General features: G+C 36.6%; 2 protein-coding genes across 2 annotated transcripts; both read left to right on the top strand.

The window, feature by feature from the left end:
- Positions 1-6,352: 6,352 nt before the first annotated feature.
- LOC122023479 (microtubule-associated protein 70-1-like) lies at positions 6,353-16,034 on the top strand. The gene is made up of 11 exons (XM_042581602.1): positions 6,353-6,868; positions 6,960-7,045; positions 8,501-8,566; positions 8,657-8,827; positions 9,498-9,668; positions 9,747-9,902; positions 10,024-10,170; positions 10,325-10,396; positions 10,507-11,028; positions 11,103-11,296; positions 15,600-16,034. The coding sequence occupies exons 1-11, from the start codon at positions 6,622-6,624 to the stop codon at positions 15,634-15,636; spliced, it is 1,869 nt and encodes a 622-aa protein (XP_042437536.1). The 5' UTR covers positions 6,353-6,621; the 3' UTR covers positions 15,637-16,034.
- Positions 16,035-21,060: 5,026 nt separating this feature from the next.
- LOC122024885 lies at positions 21,061-26,104 on the top strand. The gene is made up of 7 exons (XM_042583609.1): positions 21,061-21,252; positions 21,348-21,404; positions 22,445-22,621; positions 22,709-22,795; positions 24,157-24,236; positions 25,436-25,520; positions 25,635-26,104. Exons 1-7 carry the CDS (start codon positions 21,118-21,120, stop codon positions 25,665-25,667), a joined length of 654 nt encoding a protein of 217 aa, XP_042439543.1. The 5' UTR covers positions 21,061-21,117; the 3' UTR covers positions 25,668-26,104.
- Positions 26,105-26,841: the final 737 nt, after the last annotated feature.

Genomic DNA, 26,841 nt, shown 5'->3' with positions numbered 1-26,841 from the left:
TGTTGTTATAGAAATGAAACAGAAGATAACGATAGGAAATAATAATGACAGATAATATGGACAAGAGATATAAGTCCTTTGTCTATATGGTACACTGTAATTTCTTTTCTTTTCTCATGCACAAATTATAATTAATTAATGAAATCTTCCATTGCCATTAAACTTCCAAGTTAGTGTGGATTTTAGTTGTTACATGCACCACGAAGGATCCTTTTTAGGAAAACAAAACATAGAGTGATTTACTAAACAGAATCAAAGGGGGCAATATCGAAAGAAGAGAAATGAGAAGGAAATAAGATACAAGCATCTAACGTTAAAAAGTAATCATGTACCTAGTGACAAGCAAATTAGTTTATATTCTTCAGATTTTTCCATATGAATGAAGAACAAAAGAAGGAAATGTATAGGGAATCATAGTCAATGTTAGCTTGGAGAATAGGACCAATATCCCATGCAGGATCATGCAAATCAAGTGCAACTTTGTATGTGTAGATACAAAATTGATAGCAATTGCCTTTACTGCAATAATTAGAAATGTATTTTCATATAGATACTAAGCAGGGAGACTAGGCAAACCTAGATAGAGCGCGCAATTCATCTGCAATCCATGCCCAGCTACAAAATGGGCGGATAGACATCCTCGGTCGAGGTAAGTCGTTGAGGATTCCCATCTCGAATTGCAACCCTAATCAAATTATCATTCAAATATCTGGAGTTCTAATGTATGAAATATGGATCCAAAAATGAAACAGGAATTGTTTAGGCATTCATAGTCAATGCCAGCTGCAACCAACATGCCCTGCAGGATCATGCAGATCATCAGTGCAGCTTCAGCAATTGCAAATACCTCAGTTGCGTTTAATGAAGCCCTTATGCTGAAAACGAACAGAGGCCTACGGACTTCGAACTACATTAAGGTAATTTGGAGCTTCTGTTGGTAATCCAATTGCAACTCCTGCAAACCCTATCAATCAGCCTTGCTAAGAGTAGAAGAATGGTAGATGATATAGTTCAACGAAGAAGCAAACCTTTCCAGTCTCAAACTGTCAATTTTCTAATTCAAAAGCACGAACAAAGAACAGAATAACACGGCCTGCGATCTTCCTATAATTAGGCGAGTGTTGGCGGTGAAGTCCTTGTCCAGAATCTTGATCATTGCAGACAACTTCTCGTACTTGCCAATTTGAGCAAGTTGTTCGAAAATAGATTCAATTTGTGATTCACATTCCCTTCAGACAGAGAGGTTTAAACCTAATCGCAAGATCGGAGTGTGCCGCAAACCTAATCGGCCAGAGAGGTTTAAATAATTAAATAAATATTTTTGAATGGGTTATTATTTTATTTTCTCGTTCTTTTACTATTTAATCTTACTATTTTATTTATTAAGAATATATCCTTTGTACCTAATTTTAGTCGTATCAGTTTAATATCTTATAAAAAAAATTAATTTTTAAGAAAAAAAGTACGTATATGTTCATACTTTTTCACATGCATAACTTAATTTATACCATATGCCTCCTTTCTTCTCATCACCTTAATCTTTATTACTTCTTTACCATTCTTTCCTCACCTTTCATTTTCAATTTTTGCTATAACTTTCTCCTTCTTATTCATTTCATATTACAACATATCAATTCATCTATTTCGATTCTTCTACATATCGATACCATCAATCCATTTATATCTCACATTGATTCTTAGGGAAAAATCAAAACCGCATCTATCCATCTCTGTATCTCTTTGGAAAAAATAACGTCCGTGCATCGCACGGGTGAAATACTAGTATTATATAAAAGAACAAACTAATGAAATAAAAGTGATATTACTCTCCAAATGTTTAGTATAATGGTAAATTATCCTAAAATCTCCATACAAAGTTTTAATTTGTCGTTGGTCCCGATGTTAGAAAATATTTGTTTCAAGTCTCTAATCCACACTAACTCACTTCATTCACTACATGTGCATAATTTTATATAATTATACCCAATTAAACTATATATATACTTGATTTCAAATATTTTGTACCTAATAAAGTAGATTATGTACATATTTGTATATACTACGCATTCATCTATATATATATATATGATGTGGATGCAGCCTAGGAACTTAGGAGTAATTAGGGAGGAAGAGAAGGGTATTTTGGTCATTTCACATTTTGAGAGTTTAAGGGTTTTAAAGAGAGGCACTGTTAATGGTTGAAAGGGGGGCTTCATTTTTGGTCTCCGGCACCGCCACCACGGACAAGAGGAGGAAGAGAGCTTTCTCCTTCATCTCTCACCGTCACCACCACCAAGTGAGGTCCGCTGGCGATGACTACCGCTGGCGATGACTACCGCTGAACTCTCCTTCCCCTTCTCCCTGCTCACGCACACCGCCAACTCCCCCTTGTCATCGCCTCCCTCGCTGCCCCTAGCAGCCGCCGACACCACTTCCAGCAGTCGCCGACGCCTCCAGCAGCCGATGCCACTCCCGGTGAGCCATGAGCCCTAGAAGTCCTTAAGTCTAAGACTCCCATGTTAATCGGCCGGGTTTAAGTTATATTAAAGCCACAAGCTCTAGAAGTCGAGCGACGACTATAAACCCTTGAGTCAGAGACTCCCGTGTCGATCGGTCAGGTTTAAGTTATATCAAAGCCACGAGCTCTAGAAGTCGAGCGGTGACTATAAACCCTAGAAGTCGAGCGACGACTATAAACTCTTGAGTCAAAGACTCTTGTGTCGATCAGCCGGGTTTGAGTTATATTAGAGTTATGGGCCCTAGAAATCGAGCGACGACTATAAATCTTTGAGTCAGAGACTCCCGTGTCGATCGATCGGGTTTGAGTTATATTAGAGCCACGGGCTCTAGAAGTCGAGCGACGACTATAAACCCTTGTTTCCACCAACGATCGAGCGACGACCTTAAACCCTTGTCTCCACTGACGATCTAGTGACGACCTTAAACCTGTACCTCCCCCATTCGGGGTCGAGCAATTTTCACTGGCCGGAGACCAGCTTATCAAAGCATCTATCTCCCCCGTTCGGGGTTTAGCGATTTTCACTAATCAGAGACCAGCTTATCTGAGCATCTATCTCCCTCGTTTGGGGTCGAGCGATCTTCACTGGTCTCGGACTAGCTCATCGGATCACATATCTCCCCCGTTCAGGGTCGAGCGGTCTTCACTAGTCACGGACCAGCTCATCAGATCTCATATCTCCCCCTTTCGAGGTCAAGCGGTCATCACTGGTCACGGACCATCATATCAAATCTCGTATCTCCCCTATTCGGGGTTGAAAGGTCTTCACTGGTCTCAGACCAACTCAGCAAATTCCCTTATCTCTCCCATTTGGAGTCGAGTGATCTTCACTGGTCTCGGACCAGCTTAGCGGATTCCCTTATCTCCCCCGTTTGGGCTCGAGCGGTCTTCATTGATCACAGAGCAGCATATCGGATCTCATATCTCCCCCGTTCGGAGTCGAGCAGTCTCCACTAGTCATATACCAGCTTATCAGAGCATCCATCTCCCCCGTGTGGGGTCGAGCTATCTCCAATAATCTTAGCTAGGAGTATCTCCACTGATCTCGAACTAGTGTATCGCCACCGATCTAGGACCGAAGTATCTTCACTAGTCTTAGACCAGGGTATCCTGCGGGTTCCATGCCCCTCGATAGCATGAGCCTCACACCCACTCGGGACACTGACATCATGCTTTTCGCTCTCGCGATCCTCTCCCACTTGGCATCATCCCACTCAGTACTACTCGATTGTCGGGCCAACATTTTACAATCGCCCAATCGGCATTCACTGTGCCGCTCGATCAGCACTCTCGTAGTCGTCCGACCGGTATCGCTCAGTCGTCCGCTCAACCACACGCTTGAACTATTAGATCGAATGCTCGACATTCTCTAGATGGTCTGGTCAATATTTTACGATTTACTAGTCGACATTTTCTCGGTCGTCCGGTCGGCATCGCTTGTTCATTCGCTCGGTCTACTCGGCATCCCACGTGTCTCTCGGTTGACTATCATTTTACTCGTCGCTCGCTTGACGTTTTGCCGTTCGCTCGACATCGGTTCGGTTATCGACTTGGTATTATTTTTCGTAGTTCGCTCGGCATCACTACCATCTCTCGCATACCACCATTACTATAGCGACTGCTCGTGAGGCATTATACGACGGGTTCAGTGATTTGACTCTAATATCGAGAGCAATTCAGGCTTTACGACAGATTATCTAGTCAGTCGGGCTCGCGCCTCCTTCAACTAGACTTAAAGAGGAGACTTGTGATGCAGATGCAGCCTAGGAACTTAGGAGTAATTAGGGGGGAAGAGAAGGATATTTTGGTCATTTCACATTTTGAGGGTTTAGGGGTTTTAAAGAGAGGCACTGTTCATGGTTGAAAGGGGGGCTTCGTTTTTGGTCTCCGTTGCCGCCACCACGGACAAGGGGAGGAAGAGAGCTTTCTCCTTCATCTCTCGTCGTCACCACCACCAAGTGAGGTTCGCTGGCGACGACCACCGCTGAACTCTCCTTACCCTTCTCCCTGCTCATGCACACCGCCAACTCCCCCTCGTCATCGCCTCACTCGCTGCCCCTAGCAACCGCCGACACCACCTCCAGCCGCCGCCGCCGATGCCACTCTCGGTGAGCCACTTCGCTACCTTCGTCATTCACCGACGACTGCCGACACCGGGCAATGCTGGCACGCCCTTTTTGCCCAGCCGTCGCATCATCCTCCTCCTTTTCAATGCCGACGCAGGAGCTTGCAGCCACCACGCGTGCCGCAGCCTCTCTTGTCGGCAACCTCCACGTGTCGACAATCCATGTGTTGGCAGTCCACGCGGCGGCTTCACCTCACTGTCGATTCTGTGTCACTGTTGTGTTCTGACCTCTGTGTCGATTCAGTTTGCGTGTCATATCCCGAGCTACAATTGTAGTGCATCCCATGGTTGTGTTTCGGCCTACGCGCCTTGTGGTGTTTCAGCCCGCGTGTCGATATTATATCCCAGCCTGCGTGTCGATGTCATCTTCTGTCATGCATGTCGACATCATCTCTCGGCCTACGTGCCGCTATTATCTCTCGGTCGGCATGTCGTTTTTCGAATCCAGGTCACGCTCGGCTCTAAGTAGGCAGATCCGGCTCCTCAGCTGACACTTTCATCTACCCTTCCGGATCATGACGACTCGATCAGTATCGTAACCAGCTCACCCGATCCATCCGAGGGCGCCCCATGGGACTAGGGTACGTCACTGTACTCATCCTATATTTATTTTATTGTTCTACTATTATTCGGTTGCTTATATATTCGTGTGACCCGCCTCAAGCATCGAGGTACCAGATACCGGAGCAACTCGATCACTAGCTACAGGTACTGTTGACCAGAGGTCTCTGACAACTTGGTCAACACAGAAGACAACTCACCATCCGGGTCATGGAGATACGGTCAACATTTTAGCCACGTCACACCAACAGTTCCATCTTATCAGATTTCCGACAGGATCAATATAGATGATGCCGATAGTGTTCAATTCGATAGAAAATATATTAGATTTTAGTTTAAATGATACTGAATTTAAGAGGAATTATACTTCACTATGGATGGTTTGTACCTATATTTTGCCATGTATATAAAAAAAAGTGTGCACAAGAATTAGGAATGATGCTAAATTTATTAAGAACTATACTTCATTATATATTTCTTGTATCTATATTTTATTATGTATCTAAAAATTATGTGTATAGATAGTGTATTAGATTTAAATATAAAGGATGCTAAATTTGGGAGGAATTATAATATTTTTTGGACAGATGATACCTTCTATTCTTTCATATAAGGACTGACGGTAAAACTAAAGTTTTGCATAAGGAGTTTAAGACAATTTGCCTATAGTATAAAATAGAGGTAGATAAATTATGAAAGTAGCACAGCAGCCCTTGAGAATTAATTTTAAAATTTATCTGAGTACGCAAACCACATAAAAGAACAAATTAAAGGACAATATAAGAAAATAAATCAAAATGATAGATTCAAGGACTTTTATTATATCTCTTTCTAGAAAAAGCTTGAGGTCCTACTTTGTTAATAAATAAATTGCAAGGTCTTTAACGTTAAATATTCTAACACCGTCTTTAAGAAACCATTATTTTGTTTCTCATTTTTTTTTAAAAAAAAAAATCGGGAGTTAAATCTTTAGAAAGGCACAGGCGGACAACGGTAACTTTACCCCGACACTTTTTCCAGCTACGTCTGCGACTGCAGTGCGCTCCACACCCACTGCGGTAACGACACCACTAATTCCAGCTCGTTGAGACCGCTTTCAAATCCGCTATTTCGTTAATTTGCATATGGTAATTGATAACTTTCGCTTAGTACAATTGTGGCAATTCAGTGTTGCTTTCACTGTATCCTACTAAATACACCCCAAATCACGCATTACTTCGGGTCGAGGGCGATTGGTGGAAGATAACAGAACTAGGGTTCCTTTCCACCGCGATCGAAGCTCTCGGAATATCTCTTGGTCGAGAAGGAAGCGGAGGAAGCGCCCTAGTTCCTTGGATCGGCATTGAGATCGCATGCCCATTTTTTCCTTTATTTATTCTTGAACTGGGTTTTTGAATGTGAGACAATCAGATCCAGGATGTCAGATCTGTACGACGACGATGGGGAGAGGATCTATGTGGGCGCTGTCGGGGCGAATGCCCCGCCGCAGACGGCGTCGGTTCTGACGGCGTCTGCGTCATTCAAGGGTGAAGGGAGGGCATCATCTGCTTTGAGGCGTAGGGCTTCAATGAAGCCCAACTTGGACATGGAGGAGTTCTTTAATCTTCTCCATGGCTCAGATCCGGTGAAAGTCGAACTCAATAGGCTCGAGAATGAATTGAGAGGTGGAATGCAGTTTTATGCGTGTTTCTCTCCGATTGATTTGTTTGAATTTTGTATATATGTAAGCTGGTTACTTCTGGTGGGGGTTCACAGACAAAGATCGAGAGTTGTCCGAAGCACAGGCAGAGATCAAGGCTCTACGGCTGTCCGAACGTGCTAGAGAGAAGGCTGTGGAAGAGGTCAGTAGATCGATTTAATTCCTGCTCTGTCGTTGGTTTTTTCTGCCTTCATAATAACCATCTATCTTTCATAATCCTTCCTTTTTTTTGTTGGAATAGTTTCCTAGATTTGTTTTTAATTCATCCTTTTATTATTGCTATAAAATTGATAAGGAAAATTACTATTTTTAGTCCTATAGTACAACCAGATTCTAGTTTTGGATTTCAAAGCTATAGGCTTGTTTTTTTTCATGGGAAATTGTGAGGATGGATAAGGAATAGATATAAAACAATTGCTAAGAGCTTTTTTTGGTCGTTTACTTAGGTGGAAAAACTTCTGGAAAACAACGGTGTCAAATGGTCCAAGTTTTTCTTAGCTCAATTTTCGCCAAATGTGGCCAGCATTTTGGATGGGAAATTCTTAAATTGTCGAATGACTATATTGTTCCTAGCCTATGGAAAAAAATATACTATAATCTTGTCATAAATGCTTTTTTTTCCCCACATTAGCCATCAGCTATCATGCCAACAACTACACTACTCATTCCTTTTTGGCAACACTACACCTGAAATTATTCTGTCCAGAATTCACCATGTTAAGGGTATTGTTGTTATTTTAAAATTTCAATCCTTCTAGTCTTCCGCCCAATTAAACAAAGTAATAAACAACACTAAAAAAATTCATATTCCAAACTAAACAACATGATGGAATAATTAAACCTCATCTCTCCCTAGTATCCTTCGTCCTTCCTATGCAATCCTCATGGGTGATCAAGGCTTTATGTTGCAATCCCATTCAAAAGGATGATTTTTCCTCTCTCTGATCCTCACATTTTACATGTCAGATTGATAGTTAGTGCAAAGTAAATATCACTTCATGTTTTTCATGTCAGATTGATAGTTGGTGCAAAGTGAATATCACTACGGAGTGTTCGACCGAATTGCTCTTTTTTATTTTATTTTAGTTTATTAACTTGCAGCAGGTAGTGAATTTTTTTGAATCAAATTTAGGTTGGTGGATGCCTTATTATTTTTTGTTTCTTCTTCTACACTTTATACACCTTGGTTGTCTTCATCACTATCTTTTTTGTTGGAAATCTACAAGACAAAAAATATTTTTGCCTTTAGTAAAAAAAAAAATAAAATAATGAAGGTGCTTCGAGATTCTAAAAATGGCATGCTAATATTGGTTTTATTGAAGCTAATGTGTTTGGATCTATGAATAAGGATTTCATAGTGATGGAAATGTGTTAAATTAGTTTTTTTAACAGAACATTTATAATCTATACTTCTATTAATTTAAACGTGCATAACTATGTCTTTGCATATTATCAAAGGGTTTGTTTTCCCTCCAAGTTGTTGCATTTATTTCTCTTGTTACTTTATTTTTATTTTTATTTTTCCATTTTTGCATAAGTAAATAGAAGGTTATGATGATACCAATGAGAGCATTCTGACTCCTTTCTCAACTGTCAGCTAACAGATGAATTGAACAAGATGGACGAGAAGCTCAAGCTAACTGAATCACTTCTAGAAAACAGAGTACTTGCAGAATTCAGATTCTCTATTTTCTTTCTTATTCTGATATAAGATTCTATAATGTAAAAATGTTGATGGGAAGTAACCATGCAGAATCTTGAAATTAAGAAGATAAATGATGAAAAGAGAGCAGCATTGGCTGCTCAGTTTGCTGCCGAGGCAACTCTTAGAAGGGTCCATGCAGCTCAAAAAGATGATGATATGCCTCCTATTGAAGCGATTCTTGCACCCCTTGAGGCAGAATTGAGGATAGCACGACAAGAGGTGTTGCTTTGAAACTTTGCTCCTGCAAAACTTTAGTCTGTCACTTTTTCTTGGACACAATGTTGCACCTAAAAATTGAATAATGACAAGTCAGACTCACTAAATAATCACCGTTTTCTCTTAAGTTTATAAGAAACTCAATTGGTTTAAAATTTTCAGTGGGGTATTTCCCTTTTTTTTTCTTATTTATTTTTGCTGTCATTTATGGCCGGTCCCAAGCCCGGATAAAGGAGGAGAGTTGTGTTAGATTTCCAGTTAGTGTTAAACTAAGGTAAATGTTCAATGAATGGTTTTTGCTGTAATTTATGTACCACCGATTTAATTCTCTATGCATTTAGATGTTGTCTATTCCTTTTTTTTTTTTACTTGGACTAGTTGCATTTAATATTTTTAGCACCCAATTACTAACTTTTTCCCTGAGCCAAATTGTTTAAAGGTATCACGTTAACCATTTGGGTTTGTAATGCTTAGTTATTTCAGAAGCTGTTGCCATATCTATCAGTTTTTTTGTCTCCTTGTAGATTGAGGTTAATACTTCTGCTAGTTTACAAACACATGTTTTGTTCATTATGAACCTTTTAACTTTCTAAATATATTGGTAGAAAGAGTGTAAACTATTGAATACACCCCCTCTGTGTTGTGGTACCTCGAGTGTTTTTCTCTTTTGCAGATTGCAAAGTTACAGGATGACAACAGGGCATTAGATCGACTCACTAAATCAAAAGAAGCTGCATTATTGGAAGCAGAAAGGACTGTACAAATTGCTTTAGCCAAGGCTGCCATGGTAGATGACCTTCAAAACAAGAATCAGGAGTTAATGAAACAGATTGAGATATGTCAGGTATTCATTTATGAAACACTCTTTGGGCTAAAATTCTTTGGTGCTTGGTGCTATTAAAAATTCATTTTTATTCTTCAGGAGGAGAACAAGATTATGGATAAAATGCATCGACAGAAGGTTGCAGAGGTTGAAAAGCTTGGCCAAACAGTGCGAGAACTAGAGGAGGCTGTTCTTGCTGGTGGTGCAACGGCAAATGCTGTTAGAGATTACCAACGGAAAGTTCTGGAAATGAGTGTAATGCGTCTAGCTTTACCACAATCAATATGATCATTCTCCTAAAAGTTGTGGTCTCTTTTAATTCATTATGGCATAGTTGGTAATTCTCCTCACATCATTCTCTTATTTATTTATTCAGGAAGAAATGAAAACACTTGACCGGGAACTCTCTCGGGCAAAGGTTTCAGCTAATAGGGTTGCTGTGGTAGTGGCCAATGATTGGAAGGATGCTAGTGACAAAGTAATGCCTGTTAAACAATGGCTCGAGGAGCGTAGATTCATGCAGGTTGGTTTTAGTTATTACTTGATTTTGTTCAAGTGCAGACGATATGTTGGAGATATTTCTTGTTTTCTAGATTGTATACTCTTTCTTTAGATTCCTTTTACATGCCCATCTTTCTATATTACTTCTAAAAAAAATTGCCACAAACATTTTACAGGGAGAAATGCAGCAACTTCGAGATAAGTTTGCTATAGCAGAACGGACTGCAAGATCTGAAGCTCAATTGAAAGTAAAATGTCTATCTTTGGATGCCTAACATTTGACATGTTATTATGTTCTTTGCCCATTTTTTTTATTGGTGAGACAAGTTATGTGATTGAAAATCTTTTGGTATTTCAGGAGAAGTTCCAATTGAGGCTTAAGGTTCTGGAAGAGGGATTGAGAATGTCAGGGAATGGTACAGTTCGTGCCAGCGTAGAGGGGAAGAGTGTAAGTAATGGTCCTTTACGTCGCCAATCCCTTGGTGGAGCTGAGAATAATCCAAAGAGTGTTAACGGCTTCCTATCTAAGAGACCATCTTTTCAGATGAGATCTTCTGTTTCTAGTAGCATGGTACTGAAACATGCCAAAGGGGCATCAAAGTCATTTGATGGTGGGACAAGATCATTGGAGCGTAGCAAAGCCATTGGGAATGGAACAAGAGTGTCTCTAAATAGATCGTCTGATGCAACTGGAGATACTCTCTCACCTGATAGGTGGAAGGAAACCCCATCTGAGAAAACCTGTGAGCTTACTAATGCTGAGTCAGAAGATTGTGTCTCCGGACTATTGTATGATATGTTACAGAAGGAAGTAATTACATTAAGGAAAGCATGCTACGAGAAGGACCAAAGCTTAAAGGACAAGGACGACGCCATTGAGGTTAATGCCCTCTTGTATCAAATTTCTGCTATGAAGTCATCCAATCTCCTGCTCATCTTTAATTTGCAAATCAGATGCTGGCCAAGAAAGTTGATACATTGACTAAAGCAATGGAAGTGGAGGCAAAAAAGATGAGAAGGGAAGTAGCTGCAATGGAGAAAGAGGTGGCTGCTATGCGGGTGGAAAAAGAACAGGATAACAAGTCAAAACGGCTTGGTGTTGGTGGTACCAAGGGTCCATCTGCAAGCTCTCAAATGCCGCCTGGAAGGTATAACTATTTGGTAGTTTTCATATATGATTTTTCATGATCTGTTTGCTAAGCTAATTTCTTATTACATTCTAATCTTGCTCTTTAAGTTATTGTTGTAGCTTTGTCATATAACTAAAAATCGATGATTCAATGAATATAATAGTTTAGTACGGTTAAGATGTATGATAAATGATGAAAAAATCAGTACCAATTTATAGGAACAAAATCTGAATTATGGTTTTGTATTACCTGTAAAAGAATTAAGTTTACAAGTCATTTTGAAACTTTAAGAAAAGGTAGTTGGGGTTGGATATGAGATATAACAAATGTTTTTTTAAAAAGAAATCCATTTACTTTTATGCTCATAATATTAATTATGAATATTATATATGTAACACGATAATTGACAAAGAAATATAGAGAAAAGAAGAATGACGCATGATTTTATTAATTTAGGAAATCTCATGAAATCTCTGGAAAAGTTATTATGGCGGTTTTAGAAAAATAGCAAATATATAACATTTATGTTCATGTGATAAATACATGTATGATAATGTAATTAAAAAGTGATAGTTCCATGGGGTGTTCAACAATTTTTTCTATTACCCTTAAGACTTCCATAAGGGTCTGTTATTGGCTTATATCATCTTCAACTAGTTCTAATTGAAATTTACTAGCCTTGTGGCCCATGTCCAAGATAATCCTCCTTGCCATTTGCCATATGCTGGGGATAGTGTTCTGATCATAGTTTGCAGGATTGCAATCTGGATCGTAGGATCACAGATCCTATGATTGAGAAATTGCAAATGATCCAGGAATGTTTGGGATCATTTTTGCAGTGGGATCAGAGCGGGATATCAGAGCAGGATCAGTTAAGCTTTGAGAGACTATTAACTTTTGACTCGGGTTGAACCACGGGACCTTTAAGATATCAAATCGAAGATCGTTCATAGATCTACATTCGTTATATGGTGTAACACCCTCCAAAAAATATCATTTAAAGCATTTTTGGAGGCTGAATTTTAGCCTTTATATTAAGGTTATTTTCATCTTTTGTATTTTGAGAGAGTTTTGGGATTATTTAAACAATTGTTTAGTTGTTGTTATGACATTATCTTTATTTGAGTTAATACTCTCAAACCAAGAGAAGAATTCTCAACGTTTGGTGATTTCCCATCTTGAAAAATTCTCTGTTATGCATTAGATGATAACGACATCTGTGGTATCCAGTGTCGACGGTTGCATGTTTATGCAAATTAGTAATCTATTTATATGCAAATGACCTTTTTAGATATTTTTTTTTCTAATTATTAATCATGTACCATAAAATTTCAAGGATTTTCGGTAGGATCGTATGATTCGATCTCTATCCAATCTTGATCCCAAATCCATCTTGTGTAGGATCACGATCCTACGAACTATGATTATGATTGACGAGAATATTAACAGAATAAACTTGTAGCTAGAATTAGGGTAAAAAACTTTAAAACCTAAGAATTTCAAATTGAAGTAAAATGATTATATGAAATCTAATTTTAACAGTAAGAAAAAATAGTTAAATATATCTATAAGAAAAATTCTTAAATGAAGTTTTACACACCTGGAATCCATAATCGAACATGGAGATATTGATGAAGATACCATGACCATGATGACCAGTTAATTAAAATAAAGAAGAATTCCTGGATGTGTACCCTTGGATTAAGAATAATTAAATATGATACTTTATTAGTTGGTTAAATAGTTATGACACAGCACATGCAAGTTAGTGCAACAGTAATTCTAATGCTTATGGACGAAGTAATTTGAAAAGAAAATAAATATACTACTATTGAAGAGCAGTGGGGTGTAGTCCCAACAGTGAGAAAAGGAAAGCATTCATTCCATTGAAAGGTTAGTGAATTACATGATGACACATTTAATAAAAAGGATATATTTTCATGGAATACCTTAAGGATTTAAAACATTAAATAATTTTCTTTTTTTTTATTTACACTATTTATCTTACTATGGTTCACTCTCACCTGTTCCTACCAATTTGATATGATGAAATTAGTTTTTTTGATCAATTGATACCGGTATCAGTACCCGTAGTGCCAACCACGTCAACAGCAATGCGAGATTATTTTGCATCAGATTCTGTTGTTGTGATGTGTCACTTATAGATGAGCTCTTATACCACCCTTTGCTTGTCAAGTTACTTGAGTGGTGAAGGCCCCTCACGTCATCTGACAACCTAACCTCATGAAAAATAGGGTGAAGAATTATATCCAATAATTTGTATGGCTAAGATCCTATTCCTTGATGGCGTGATTGGTTTACAAAATGAAATAGAAGAGGAATCAAATAACTATTCCTATAGAATAGAAAAAAAATTAGGATAGGAATAAAATCTTAATTTGGTCCATGGCAATAATTATTTTTAGTTCTTAGAAATGTTATACAGAATAAAAAAAGAATAATTTTCATAACAATATTCATGAAATATTTTGTATGACTCATCTAACTCGCACAACTGCCTAGTTCTGTGCAGTCGATCTACCTTGCTCATCCGGCGTGAGTAAGTTAATTGCCTCATTTCATCCTTCCAGTTTGACTAGTCTATCCAACATGATTGGTTTCCTGATTGATTGACCCATTTGACTCGCTTGTCCTGCCTTGCCCAACAAGTCCAGGTGCACTCACTCTATTTAGCCGTCTGACATTTACTGGCCCTTGTGCTCTACTAGACCAGCTCATTGGCCCAACCAGTTTGACTGGTAGGTCAATCCAACCCATCAGCGCATCCAAGATTGATGGCCCATCCAATGCTTTGGCTCATCTGACCCATCCATGAGATCAGCTCTCCTGGAGCATTAGTTGTGATTCCTTATTAGGAATAGTTATTCCCTTTTTCAAGTTTATTGTTGCAATCAAAGATAAGAATACTTATTCCATGAGTGTATTTCCTGATGGTCGAGACTTAGCTACGGAGAATTGTAGGAAATTTTCTCTCCATTGGATAGTGGGACTAAGAAAGTAGGTCGTCTAGATAGAGCACCACAAGTGTCTCCTGATTTATCCTGCTGGCCGGTGGGAAATTTCTGTAGGGCTGGATAGTCGTCCCAGGATTAGTCGGTTCAAAGGAATGGATACCTAGTGCCAACTAAAAAAAAGTGTATTTCCTGCATAATCTTTTATAAGCTTGACTATCCCTGTAAAACAAATTGGGTCATTCCTATGATGAAAGACTTACAAGTGGAGCTCCAAAACACCTCAAAATATTTTGAGGAATCTAGGTTACATTATCGGCATTGTTTTTTTTCAGCATCAATTTTGATTAAGTTTCACAATTTTACTCCCACTCAAGTTACTCTTCTCATTAATGCAAATTAAGCAAGGTCATGATGTGGCATTTTTACCAGCCTGATCCTCCATTTTACTTAATAATCCTTAGCAATTTTGACCCAGAAAATGCCCTTTTTGTGGATTTATACGCTCTGATAGTGTGTATAACCCCTCCGTGGCATACACAATGTATAAGTTCTGATTGCAATAAATTGACTGGAATTTGAAAATGTTGACAGATTGACCAATACTGGTTTTGGGGTAGTTTTTTTTATCATGCTTGAGGCATTAGTTGGAGAACTAACTCCAACAACAAAACTTCATAGCTTTCCAATATTCAATTTCCATCAAATAGATATTACTCATTCCTAATATGGACTTTTTAAAAGAAGTACTTGAAATCATATTTTCGTTTTTGGAAAATATAAGTTAGATAATTAGTTGCTGTTGATCCCCTTTAAGATGCAACCACATTTAATTTTTTTGTTTGGTTTTTCTTGTCACTTGTATATCTTCCTTTGATCATTGAGATGCTAAAAAACGTAGCACGTGGTTGGTTCATTTAATTTGCCTCTTGGTGTTATAATATGGCAATTATGCAAACTCTGGGTCATGGGGATTGACACGGTTTGTTGATGATAGTAAATTATGTCAATTACCTGTATCAGACTGTTTTCTCTAAACGGTTATTGCAAATTATTATTGAGCTGGTATTAGGTGTTTTTTTAATCTTCATTCTCTTAAGAATTGTCCATCTCAGATCAGACACGGGCTTCTTATGACAATTGTCACACTGTGTATATATATAGCAATAATTTTTCTTAAGCATGTTGATTTATTTAGCTATCTGTTTATTTTAATTTGGACACGATATTGAAATATAAACGCAACTTGCATTCTTCAGTGTGTGATGAATTAGTGTTTTAGACTAAAAATTGGAGTTACTGTGTGCTATGTTACCTTTTTGGTTTAAGCAATTATGTTCCAATTCCAGGACTGTCCCAAGAAGTGGATTGATGCGCAATCTTTGACAACGAAATACAAGGTCGTAAAGTATCTAGAAGAGATTCTGCATCAGGCTACTTCGTCCATGGTAAATTTCCCTCCTTGTCTACTTTGTTTCCTTTTAGACTGAACCCAGCACCAGACGACCTTGCTTCAGTGTTAGGTAGCTGCCTACTGAATGAGCTCTATTTGCAGCCGATTTTATCTATGGTTAGCTTTTGCCAGTGATGCTTGGGTTTATTGTTTGCTAACTCCATGACCTGTTATTTTGGGGGGACAATATGCCTTATTTGTTTGTATAGCCTGGTGTATCCTTGTTATTTGGCGTTTTGCAAGATGCCAGAGTATTGTAATCTCTTGTGTTTTTCACTTCTTTTCGAGGGATGCCAACGTGGTACTTTTGGATGTGTGTCATGCATTCTCATTGGTTGCACTTACATTTGTGTTTAGGGTATAGGGTTTACACAGGCCTTGAACTAGTTCACGCTGTTGCATTTTCGTTTCGTTTCACAAGACCCAACTCTTACAAAAGGATCCTTTTCTGTTCCTATGCGAAATTTTGATCATTCACGCAGCGATGCTTCTCTTGCAGAACCAATCGGGATGTAACCTGAGAGCCAAGAATAGCCCGAAACAATTGCTAGCCGAGAAGGGTAGTAATGTTTATGTATAAAGAATTGGTACAAAAACCTGCTGCAGGTGATTAAACATCTAGCTTTGTAAGGATCATTTGCTCAACTGTAAAACATGTTTTACTTTGAGTGATATTTAAATGCCAAGGGTATCTTCTATCCACGTGTGCAATTCATACGAGCCTGACGGTGGGATGGCTCGGTATGAAGCTAGAATTTGAAACCCAGTGCAGCCATCATTCAATATTCATCACCGAATATACATTCAAAAAATTAATGCTCCGCTATTTCTACAAGTTTTCTTAAAAATTAATTTACCTTTTATAATTTACTTTTTAAATATATATATATATATTCGTTATCCTCTATGCTATATGCTACATGTTGATTTGAATGCTGATATTTGTATGCATCTTTCATGCTATGGCCTTTCTTTGGAATTAGCATAACATTTATTAAAAAAAACTTAGGTTAATATCTCAAGCAAATTATTACTTGAGAATAATAGAGTTAAATGATATATCAATCCTAAAAGGAATAACTATCAAGGAAAGAGAAGACTAAAGTACAAAAAAAAAAAAAAACTATTATAAATGATGAAAATAAATGTTAAAATATATGAGTAATCATACTTGATATGTACTTTGGTAAACTTTTTTACCTTTGTCACTAATTCATTTCATTACACTAAAGTCAAACTACGGTCTATTTTTTTTTTTTAGAAAATAATTTATTTATATAAAATAAGTTTTAAGAGAAATCTTTAAGAGAAGAAGTTTCTACATGTAATTTTTTATTATTTTTTTTTCATTTTGATGATATGGGCTAGAAAAATATGAATGAAAATATGGATTATTAATTTCACAAAGTAACATTAAGAGTGAAGGTGCGAATTTAGGGTTCAAATTGTACAATCCTAAATGTATTTTTGGGTGAACGCTGTTGTGTTCCCATGATCGGTGAGATGCTCAGTTGATTAGACAATGAAAAATTAATTCTTAAGGGACATAAATCTCCTAACGATTTCGGATTTATCCCGCCATGTGTCTATGGTCTGTGTAGCTACATAAACTTCTCTCCATATTCATAGAGTCAATACTAAAAGGACCGTTAAAATAACGGATCTAGATAAATCTCTTCCATTTCTTAGTTAATATAAATAAATTTAATTAATTTTTTTTATTATAGGAAGGATATTGCATGCATCCGACTGATCAGGACATGATATATCTCGATCAATCAAAATTTGTTAGACATCTCTTTTGACCTGCATGTATGTGCTCATAGTGCACGTGGCAATGCTATTGGGCTTTGCAAAGGATGTTGGACTTTGCATGTATGCCATTTGAACATGTGGTTGCTTTGCATGAATTCACCCACGTTGCACATGTTGCTTTGAACGTGTTGTTGCTTTGCATGAATACCACCACATCGTGTTGTTGCTTTGCATGCATACGTGACACATGCCTGAGCATGTTCTCATCCACGTACGTAGTGGTGATACATGAGCAAGATACTTCTAAGCTAGATCCCGGAAACAATGCAGAAGAAGCAATATTAATTCTTCGTGCATAACCAGAAAAGAAAGATCGAAGCAGAGAAGAGAAAGATTTCCTTCTTCACTCCCTTATTTCTTTCTCTTTCGTTTGATCATGTAATTTTTTATTTGATAGATATGAGTGATAGCATTTAGATATATATATATGTTTAATTTGCCATGTCAATCTATGTTAGATTGTATTCATGATTTTATCATTATATTTTGAAAAAAATAGACGTTCAAGTATAAAGACATCTGTAGTAGGAAGTTTATAGCATGCAATTTATACTATAAACCTCTCAATATAAATCCCTCTCCCACTACATAAGTGGGGTTTATAGTTTTTTTTATAAACTTATATCAAAATCTTGGGATCAGGTTTATAAAAAAAAATAGTAGAGAGAGAATAGAGAGAGGATTTTAAAAGAAGTGGATCGGAGTTTTTTTAAAAAAGAGAGGTTTTATGATAATAGAGAGTGATTTTTAAAAGAAGTAAGGTTTTTAACTTTTGATGTGACAATAATATGACAGAACATAAACCTCTTTGAAAGGTTTACGATTGCGGATGCCCTAATCTTTTAACGTCGGCGGAGAGGATAAATCTATTTTACAAGGCTGACTCACTGCAGGATTTGACTTTTTTATTCTTCGGACGATGTTGTTGGTGCAAAAGTACTAGAAGGTTTTGATGTTAGAAGTTCTAAATCTGCTTGTGATCTAATATGTTTGAAGAATTTGATAGGTCTAGAGGACTAAACATCAAATTGAAATCTAATTAGGTCAAAAAGACTAATTAACTAACAAAAAACTCAAATAGATCATAGATGATCAAATATTTCACAGAATGTTAAATTGTGTTAGCAAGATAAGACAATTAACTGAAATTCAAATGAGACATGACAGAAAGATTTGTTGGATCAGGAGATTAGACGTAAGTAAAGTCATTATGCAAATGATAAGTAAGGTAAGCAATTAAAAAAGAGAGATCCAGTGAGAACGAGTGTCAATTAGATTCAACTTAAAAATCTAAATTGAGAATAAGACTAGATTCTGATTTGGTAAGATATGGTCTAATTCATAATTATACATTTGTGCTAACTCTAAGTAATTTTTTTATTTTGACTAACATATTTTACAGGAACTTAGAGTGAAAAATCATCCTAAGAGATTGAGAGGTACACAAGGAACTTAGAGTGAAAAATCATCCTAAGAGATTGAGAGGTGCATTGTGTGGTCTGAAAGTGCCCTAGGTTATTTGGAGGCGTCCTAGATTATCTGGAGGCGCCTTAGGTTATCTGGATGCACCCTAGACCAGAAAATTTATGAAGACAAGAGATTGCATCGAATTGGATGAGTTTCACTTGAGGCACCCTAGGTCATTCGAGGTGCCTCGGATGTAGTATAAAAGCAAGATTCGACCAGTAGCTTAAATAATCATTTATTATTCTTCTTCTAAGTGCTCCACGCTTCATAAACATCATTACTATACTAAAACGCTGCTTCAACAACGATACTCTTCTTCATCCTCTACTTTTCGATATTGGTATAACAATTTAAATTGTATATTATTGTTATTGTATAAGAAAGTATAGTGTATTAAAATTTCTTTATTCCTGTATTCGACTTCTCTGTCCAAATGTTCTTTGGGAGATAAATTAGTGGATTGCTCAATTAAAATGATTCAAGAAATAGTGGGCCTTGGAGTAGTAGTCCTAGTACTACAAACCAAGTAAAAATAAAAGTGTTTTTTTTCTCTGTATAATTCGTATTTTAAGTTTTCCGCTGCATACTCTGTTTCTGAAAAGATTTTAAAAGTTGCTTGTTTCAATCCTATAGATGCTCCTCACGCAACCCACTCGGACTCAGACTCAAGATTTGTTTGACGCCCGTCCCAAGCCTTCGGCATCATTTTCATTGACTCGATACTCGGAGCACTAGGCGACTGACACTCGAGTATTCGAAACTAGCTCAGCTTGTGTAAGCACTAGCGACGTCTCAAAAGAACTCAGAATAAATTGGTAATCAACTACTTATTAGGTCAATAGTTTGAGATTATCAGATTAAGTCATTTTATATATAAGTAAATATCGTCCCTCTGAAAAATTATGAATAGAGATCCATCAATTTTAAAATAGATTTGAGATAGTGACAAAAGATGTTGAGATGTAATAAACTCAACGTGTGTTGACATCCTCCGTCCCAATTAAAAATGTTTCAATCAATCATCGAAAAAAGTCAGAGAAATTTACTAGGTTGAACTTCAAACGATGATAATAAAAGATATTTTTCTATCTAACCACACTCAACCTGACACAATCTTAACGGAGTAACCTCTCAAGCTTATTGAAGATGTACGTGATATAAACAATCATCACTATAATGAACAAATGAAACCAATCTAAGTTTCTACGCCGAAACCACATAAGTATGGTCCTCCGACTTATTATGGATAAAATATCTCCTCAACTCCCCTCGACTGACATGAATGAGTGATATTAATAGAATGTCAATAAGATGGGGCTACTAGCCCAAAGGAGATGACAGGGCTACAATTAACATATTGCAACGGGCTCGACAGGGTCATAGAATGTGATGCTATCAAGCAAGCTTTGTTGTTATGAAATTATAGTAAATTATTATTGTTATTCTATTTTTTTAATTATAATTTTTATCTGTTAGAATATCAAAAAAAAAATATATATACGAAATAAAAAACCTGGTAGAGATTCTACATGTCTAATGATTGATGAATTACGAGTTTGGGGATATCCGGGATGAAAATTTTAACTTACTTAAATGAGAGCACAGATCTCCTGTATCACTTTTTTATGGTACAGGGGATATGTCATTCGCATTTAATATCGGATCGCGGTCGCGATCCGATCGCAAATAGTTGTGATCCCTTCTTGGGGTTACCGTTCTCACCAGGTTAAAGTTTTTGTTTGGAGTGGGCGGCCGGAGGCTGCCTGAAGGCCTCTGATGGTAGATAAGTGGCCAGGTTACTGGGCGTGAACGAGGGTGTCCTCCGAGCGACCTCCGATCGCCCTCTTCGAACAAAAACTATAATATGATGGGGACGATGAATCCAAGAAGAGATTGTAACTATTTACAATTAGATCACGACCATAAATACGAATAACATATCTCCTGAATCACAAAAATTAGTCCAAGAGATCCTGCCTCCTCAAATGGTCTTTTCTTCTCTCTTTGCTACACTATAGTTTCCAAAAAACAACTCAGCCCATTAATGGCCTCTTTTGTTCGTGAGTTTTACAGCCCATTTCCAATTTCTCTTGGTCCAATCGGGGAAGAGAGAGAGAGAGAGGGAGAGAGAGATGCTGCGGGTGTCGGAGGAGGAAGGGAACCGGAAGCGCGAGAGCTACGTCGTGGAGAGCTACAGGCAGCTCGTCGGAACGCTTCTCGACCTCCAACGCACTTCCGATCGTATCTTCGACACCATCTCCCTACGGGTTCCCTCTCCCCTCTCTTTCTTTCTTCCTTCTGACCTCGCAGTGCCATCTATTTGCAGATTTGTTCATGCTGTCCTTATTTCTGTGCTTCTCAGGTAGTTGAGGAGCGGGGAAAGCTTTCAGAAATCTCTAAGAGGATCCAATCGGCCAAAGTAAAAAATATTTCACTCACTCGCTATCTGCACATCTGGAAATTAATGCGCTATGCAAGTTCTATTTTGGATTAGAATTACCCCAAGTATTGTTTGTAACATTCGGAAATATAATGTGTTTGGTGGAAAATCCAAAGAAATTAGATGGTGCCAATAAGTTGATCGGCTGATTTATGCGTTCGATTTGCTAAGAAAGCTGCAATGCACTCTACCTCCAAAGTAAAATCCATTATTCACAAATCTCACGTTCTTTTCGGACTTGTCTTTTTATATCATAACTAAAAATGTATTTTGACTTCTTCAGGTAACTTTGTACATCATGGGACGAGTCTTGCGGTTTCCTAAATCCTAATAGAGTGCAACCTAGAGTACTAGACTGGCTAAGCTAATTTTATTTCGTAAATAAACATGAAACCATTCCTTTGTCATCAATCATCTTAAGAGGAACCTTGTCGTGAGTGATCGTAACAGTATTGAAAGATCTTTGTATGATTTCTCTTTCTATGACAGTGTTGTTGGTGTCAGTGCTAATATCTTGTTGCCCGCTAATTTTTGTGATACTAGTCGCACGAATGCGTTTAAGTAGCCTTTTCAAGAAAGGACAGTTAGTAATGCTGCTGCTGAATGTGTAGTTAATTATATGGGTATGATAATGCAATGAAGTTCATATACTAATATCGTACATTAAACTCTCTCAGACCTTCAAAACTCTTTGTTTTTTGAATGTAGCTTTGACCAGTTCCTTAAAGAGAAGTTGAAATACTGATTCAATCAAACAGACTTAGATTATAGCCACTGATTATCTTTGTGAATGTTTATGTGGATTACTTTTCTTCATTGACCCAAAATTGATCTATCAATTTATTGTTTGATATTCCATTTTTTTATATATATTCTTGTTACCATAACATAATATTTCATATTGACAAAGAACAACACAGCAATTTAGATGTTTGTAATAATAACAATTTTCATATGCTTAGATACATGTGTTAGCACAACCATAACAAACATTGAAAGTCTAAAATTGTTTTTAATAGGCTCAGATAGATGCCTTTTCTTATTCAGAGCAACAATTGACAATCAAATCTCCATCCCAATACCCATCCAGCTCATTCCAAGAAATGGATTTCCGTCCTTTATTTTCATATCATAATGAAGATGCTGATGAGGGCTCCTCAGTCACAAATTTGCTAGTGAATGGAGGGTTGAATAGGGTAAGTTATCTGTCTGGATCAATCTATAATTCTGTTGTCTATTACTCACATAATCAATGGAAGTTAATGTAACCCTAAATTTTTCAGGAATTTGGTAGAGATGGAACACTTGAACTTTTTGAATTTTTTTCTGAAGAAGATACGGGGCATACCTATAACAAGCAAGATACAAAGGTAGGCAAAGAAATTGATATATTTTTTTTGTACGTATTTAAAATTTTCCTTTCGGCTTCTGATCATATTAGATAAAGTGTGTCGCTATACTATGTTCCCTTCTCACCAGATGATAATTGACAAAATCAAATTGCATATCACAAGAGTGACATAAGAAACTTGCAAACTTAGCAAACTGAAACTTTTGAATTTTTTTGCTTGGAGCAAATCATATGAGACAAGTATACGCCAACTTATCTCATGGCAAAATAAATGGCTTCTGGAACTCTTTCCTGAGTACACATGATGACCTATTCTTTAAATCATCTTTTTGGAGATTATAGAAGATGAAAATTGGTACTTTACTGTAAGCATTTTAGGAGAAACATTTGTTTTATTGTAAATATCTAAATCTCTTGACCATCACACGTCTATTTTTACACACTAAAATTATATCCTAGGTCCATGATTTTGGGGTCATGAGGCCACAATTTTAATTTTTTATCAGATCCTAATTAAAATAATAAAAAAATTATCATTCATTGCCTACTGCTAACCCTTCTCTGGTCTCAGTTATCCTTATGTCACCCTCTGTATTGTGTTTCTTCAATTTGAGTTGATGAACAATACCTCTTATTTCTCTTAGGTTATCGGAATTACCTTTAGTTATTATTTCTATTGTAGTGTCAATTAGCAAGCATTGATTCATCAATTTTTTCTAATCTAGTACCTTTGATAGTGCAAAACTCTTTAGTTTTTTTTCACCTCTGTATTATCTTTGTGGACCAAAGTTATTCAGAATGAAGAATAGGTATGTTAAGCCATCTAATTCACTAATCTCCTTGAGATGATTACTGGGAGACATCTTTTGCAAAAAGGATTCCTTGTGGGAAGCATCTGAACATTTGCCGGATATCATTTTTAACCTTTCCATCACAGAACATGAATAATCAAGTCTGGTGAAACTTCTTTAACTATTGTGCTAATTGATTTTTAAATTGCTTTCTCTTATATTTGCAAGAGTAAAGCTCAATAGATTGGTTGTTACAGAGGTACAAATTTAGGTACTGTTTTTTTCCAAATCTTTTCTATATGATCAATCTGGGTGTCAGTGTGTGAACTCAGAGTGGCAGTGTGAGAGTGTCACATCTCGAATGGGTATGAAGAGTTTGACGTAGAATCTTAAAAACTAGAGTTTTGCTGTGGAACCACTTCGTTATTAGAAAAATTTGCAAGTGCATTCTTCTGCTCTTCCATCAATTTCTGTATATCTCTTTGAATTTTTAAACTTGTATTTGCCATTTGCTAGCTTGCTATATTGCATTTCCAAATAGAATTTGATGTAGTTGTGAATTTTTTTTACTATTTTATTTAAATTCTAGGCGGCTTCCAAGTTTGACTGTCTAAAAGAAAACATGTACTTGGAGAAGATTCTAGAATCACCAAATCCTTCCAATGGCAGGTGACTGGTGTTTGTTTATATAATTGTTAGATGTCCTGCATGAGTTCATATGAATATTCTGTAATTTTTATTTACTTGATGCTGTTCTTTATTTACTTCTGTGACAATGGCATATTAGTGCTTACCATGTGCACGAGTCATGTGTGCATACTTGTGCTCACTCTGGAAGTTGAGCAAGATACATAAAAGTTACCTACTTTGCTAGATTATATGCACATGCAGTTGTTACTTGATAACTTTGCCATCTATCTTTTTGTTGCATAGATAAATCTTTACGCTTCTTGAGATTAATGTACAAGACACGGAATATTCCTTTTTAAGTATTTGCTAGTATAATTCAAATCGTGCCATGAAGTGAAAAATATACTCTCGAAAATATAGCTATTCAAATGTTGAATCTTAATTGAGATAGGGAAGGTGCAATACATCCCTTTGTCTAATGCTTCAATCTTGCAGAACAAGAAGCTGAAATTTCTGGAGTCCCAATATTCTAAGATATGAAAATATGCACTTTTGTCTAATTTCTGATGCTATTGATTGATTGGATAACTGTTCTTGTCTAATAGTTGGTAACCTTTGGTTGCACATTTAAGTCAGTTATTCAAATTTAAATGGCTTGTTAGTTAGAAAGAATCACATTCAGACATTATTTCCAGATATATCTTCCATAGTCATGTTAAGTCTGCCAATCTCATGGTTGTGCCCTAAGTTTATAATCAAGCTGAAAGGAATATTTCTCTTCTGCATTGCCCATCTATTATTTGTGATTGCATAGATTGCTAGTATAACTGTAGTCAGCAATTTGGAAATAATTACTGGTCAAATAATACTAGGCATCTTTTCACTAGTCGTTGGATTCATTTACTAACATCATGTATGATTGTATTGAAACGACCAACTACAAGATTTAGTTGGGTCTAGCTGCTTGAACTTTCTAACTTGTTTTGATTCACTATCTTATTTACTATATCCGCCCATGTAATCTTCTGTGATTCACATGCTCCCCAGTTTGTGCAACTAATTGATTGTTCTGCAGTTTCTGGGACTTAGTGATCTCTAGTGGATGACTTGGTAGCTACATATGCAATATTGTGAAATGCGATTTTTTACTTTCACTTTGATCTGGAACAATCTACACCCTTATTCTCAAATTGTCCACGCTTCCTAATCGAATTGGTGACATGACTTCTTGTTGACAGCTTTGACTTAACGTCTATCTCCAAGCTAGAGAACAAGAAGGATGAACTCCCACCAGTGCCACCGAGCCTGCTGAAGAGCTTCACGGTGAGATTTTTCTAACTTTATGATCATCTCATGATGTGCAATGTTTCTATGTATTTGTGCAGAATAAAGTTGTCTGAGAAAAATCTAATGATCAATATTATTATGATTATGTAGTCTCTCTCTGACTCTGGCGCGACTCCCATTTGATTCAATCCATGATCCCGTGGGAATATCAGATAGTTTGGCCATTTCAGTTCTTGTGCAACTCTTCAATTGACAATAAGGCAGCTCAAACGTTAATTACATCAAACCTATTTTGTAAATTCTCTCTCAAGAACAATGACTCGGACCTTGGAGCAGGGGAGGATATTGCAAGGCTACTTGCTGTTTCTAAATTATTTTAGTTATGGGCTCGAGTACATTTGTGAAAGCAATACACCTGGTCCATATAAATAATAATTCTCTCTTTTAAATTAGTAGTCCCAAATCATTTCAGAGAAAGTTGAAGAATTTACCAGATGCTCAGTCAAGGTCAGATGGTTAAATCAAGAATGAAAAGATTTACCAATTCAATTTCAGCCCGTGTTTGGAAACACTTGCTAACATCAATTATTTATGTGATTTAGCTATCACTTGTTAATGTATATGTCTTTCTATTTAAATGTTTTTGATGACCTCTCTGTCTGAAATATACTGTTTTCTATATCCCATGAAAATATAAAAAAAAATGCTCAATTATTTTAGTGATGTATTTGTGTATTTTAATACTAGTTCCTTATATAAGAACAAGAGATATAAAAAATTATATAAATTATAAAAGTATTAAATTAATGAGTCATATTATAATTTTTTAAAAAAATAATAAAAAAAAATTAAGGAATGAGATCATGGTGATAAAAATTAATTTGTATTTATGTTTGAAAAGTCGGTAATAGAAGTTATATATTTTTTTAGATAACTAATTGAAAAATATCGGGAAGAAAAATAAGATTTGCATATGATATTTATTGATTTTAAAAAATTATTATAAAGTTATGAAAAGAAATTATTTAGAGAATTCTAGAAAAAGAGAGGTTGGCGTAATATATATTGAACTAATTAAGAATATGTATAGATATGTAACAACCAGAGTAAAAAATTTCAGGCGGGGCAATTAAAATATTTCTAATAAAGATAGGGTTACATCAACTTTAAGTCTCTATCCTTTTATACTAATTATGAGTGAACTCACTGCACACATTTAAGACAGTACCATAGTGCATATTGTTTGTAAATGATATTGTTTGAGTTATTTTGGTAGATGAAACACGTGAAAGAGTAAATGCTAAACTAGAATCTTGGCAGGAAATATTAGAAGGGAAAAATTTTAGGCTTAGTAGAA

Source organism: Zingiber officinale, chromosome 9B (assembly GCF_018446385.1).
Source record: "Zingiber officinale cultivar Zhangliang chromosome 9B, Zo_v1.1, whole genome shotgun sequence".
NCBI lineage: Eukaryota > Viridiplantae > Streptophyta > Magnoliopsida > Zingiberales > Zingiberaceae > Zingiber > Zingiber officinale.
The sequence above is the reverse complement of the archived record's forward strand: the minus strand, read 5'-3'. Positions and strand labels throughout refer to the sequence as shown.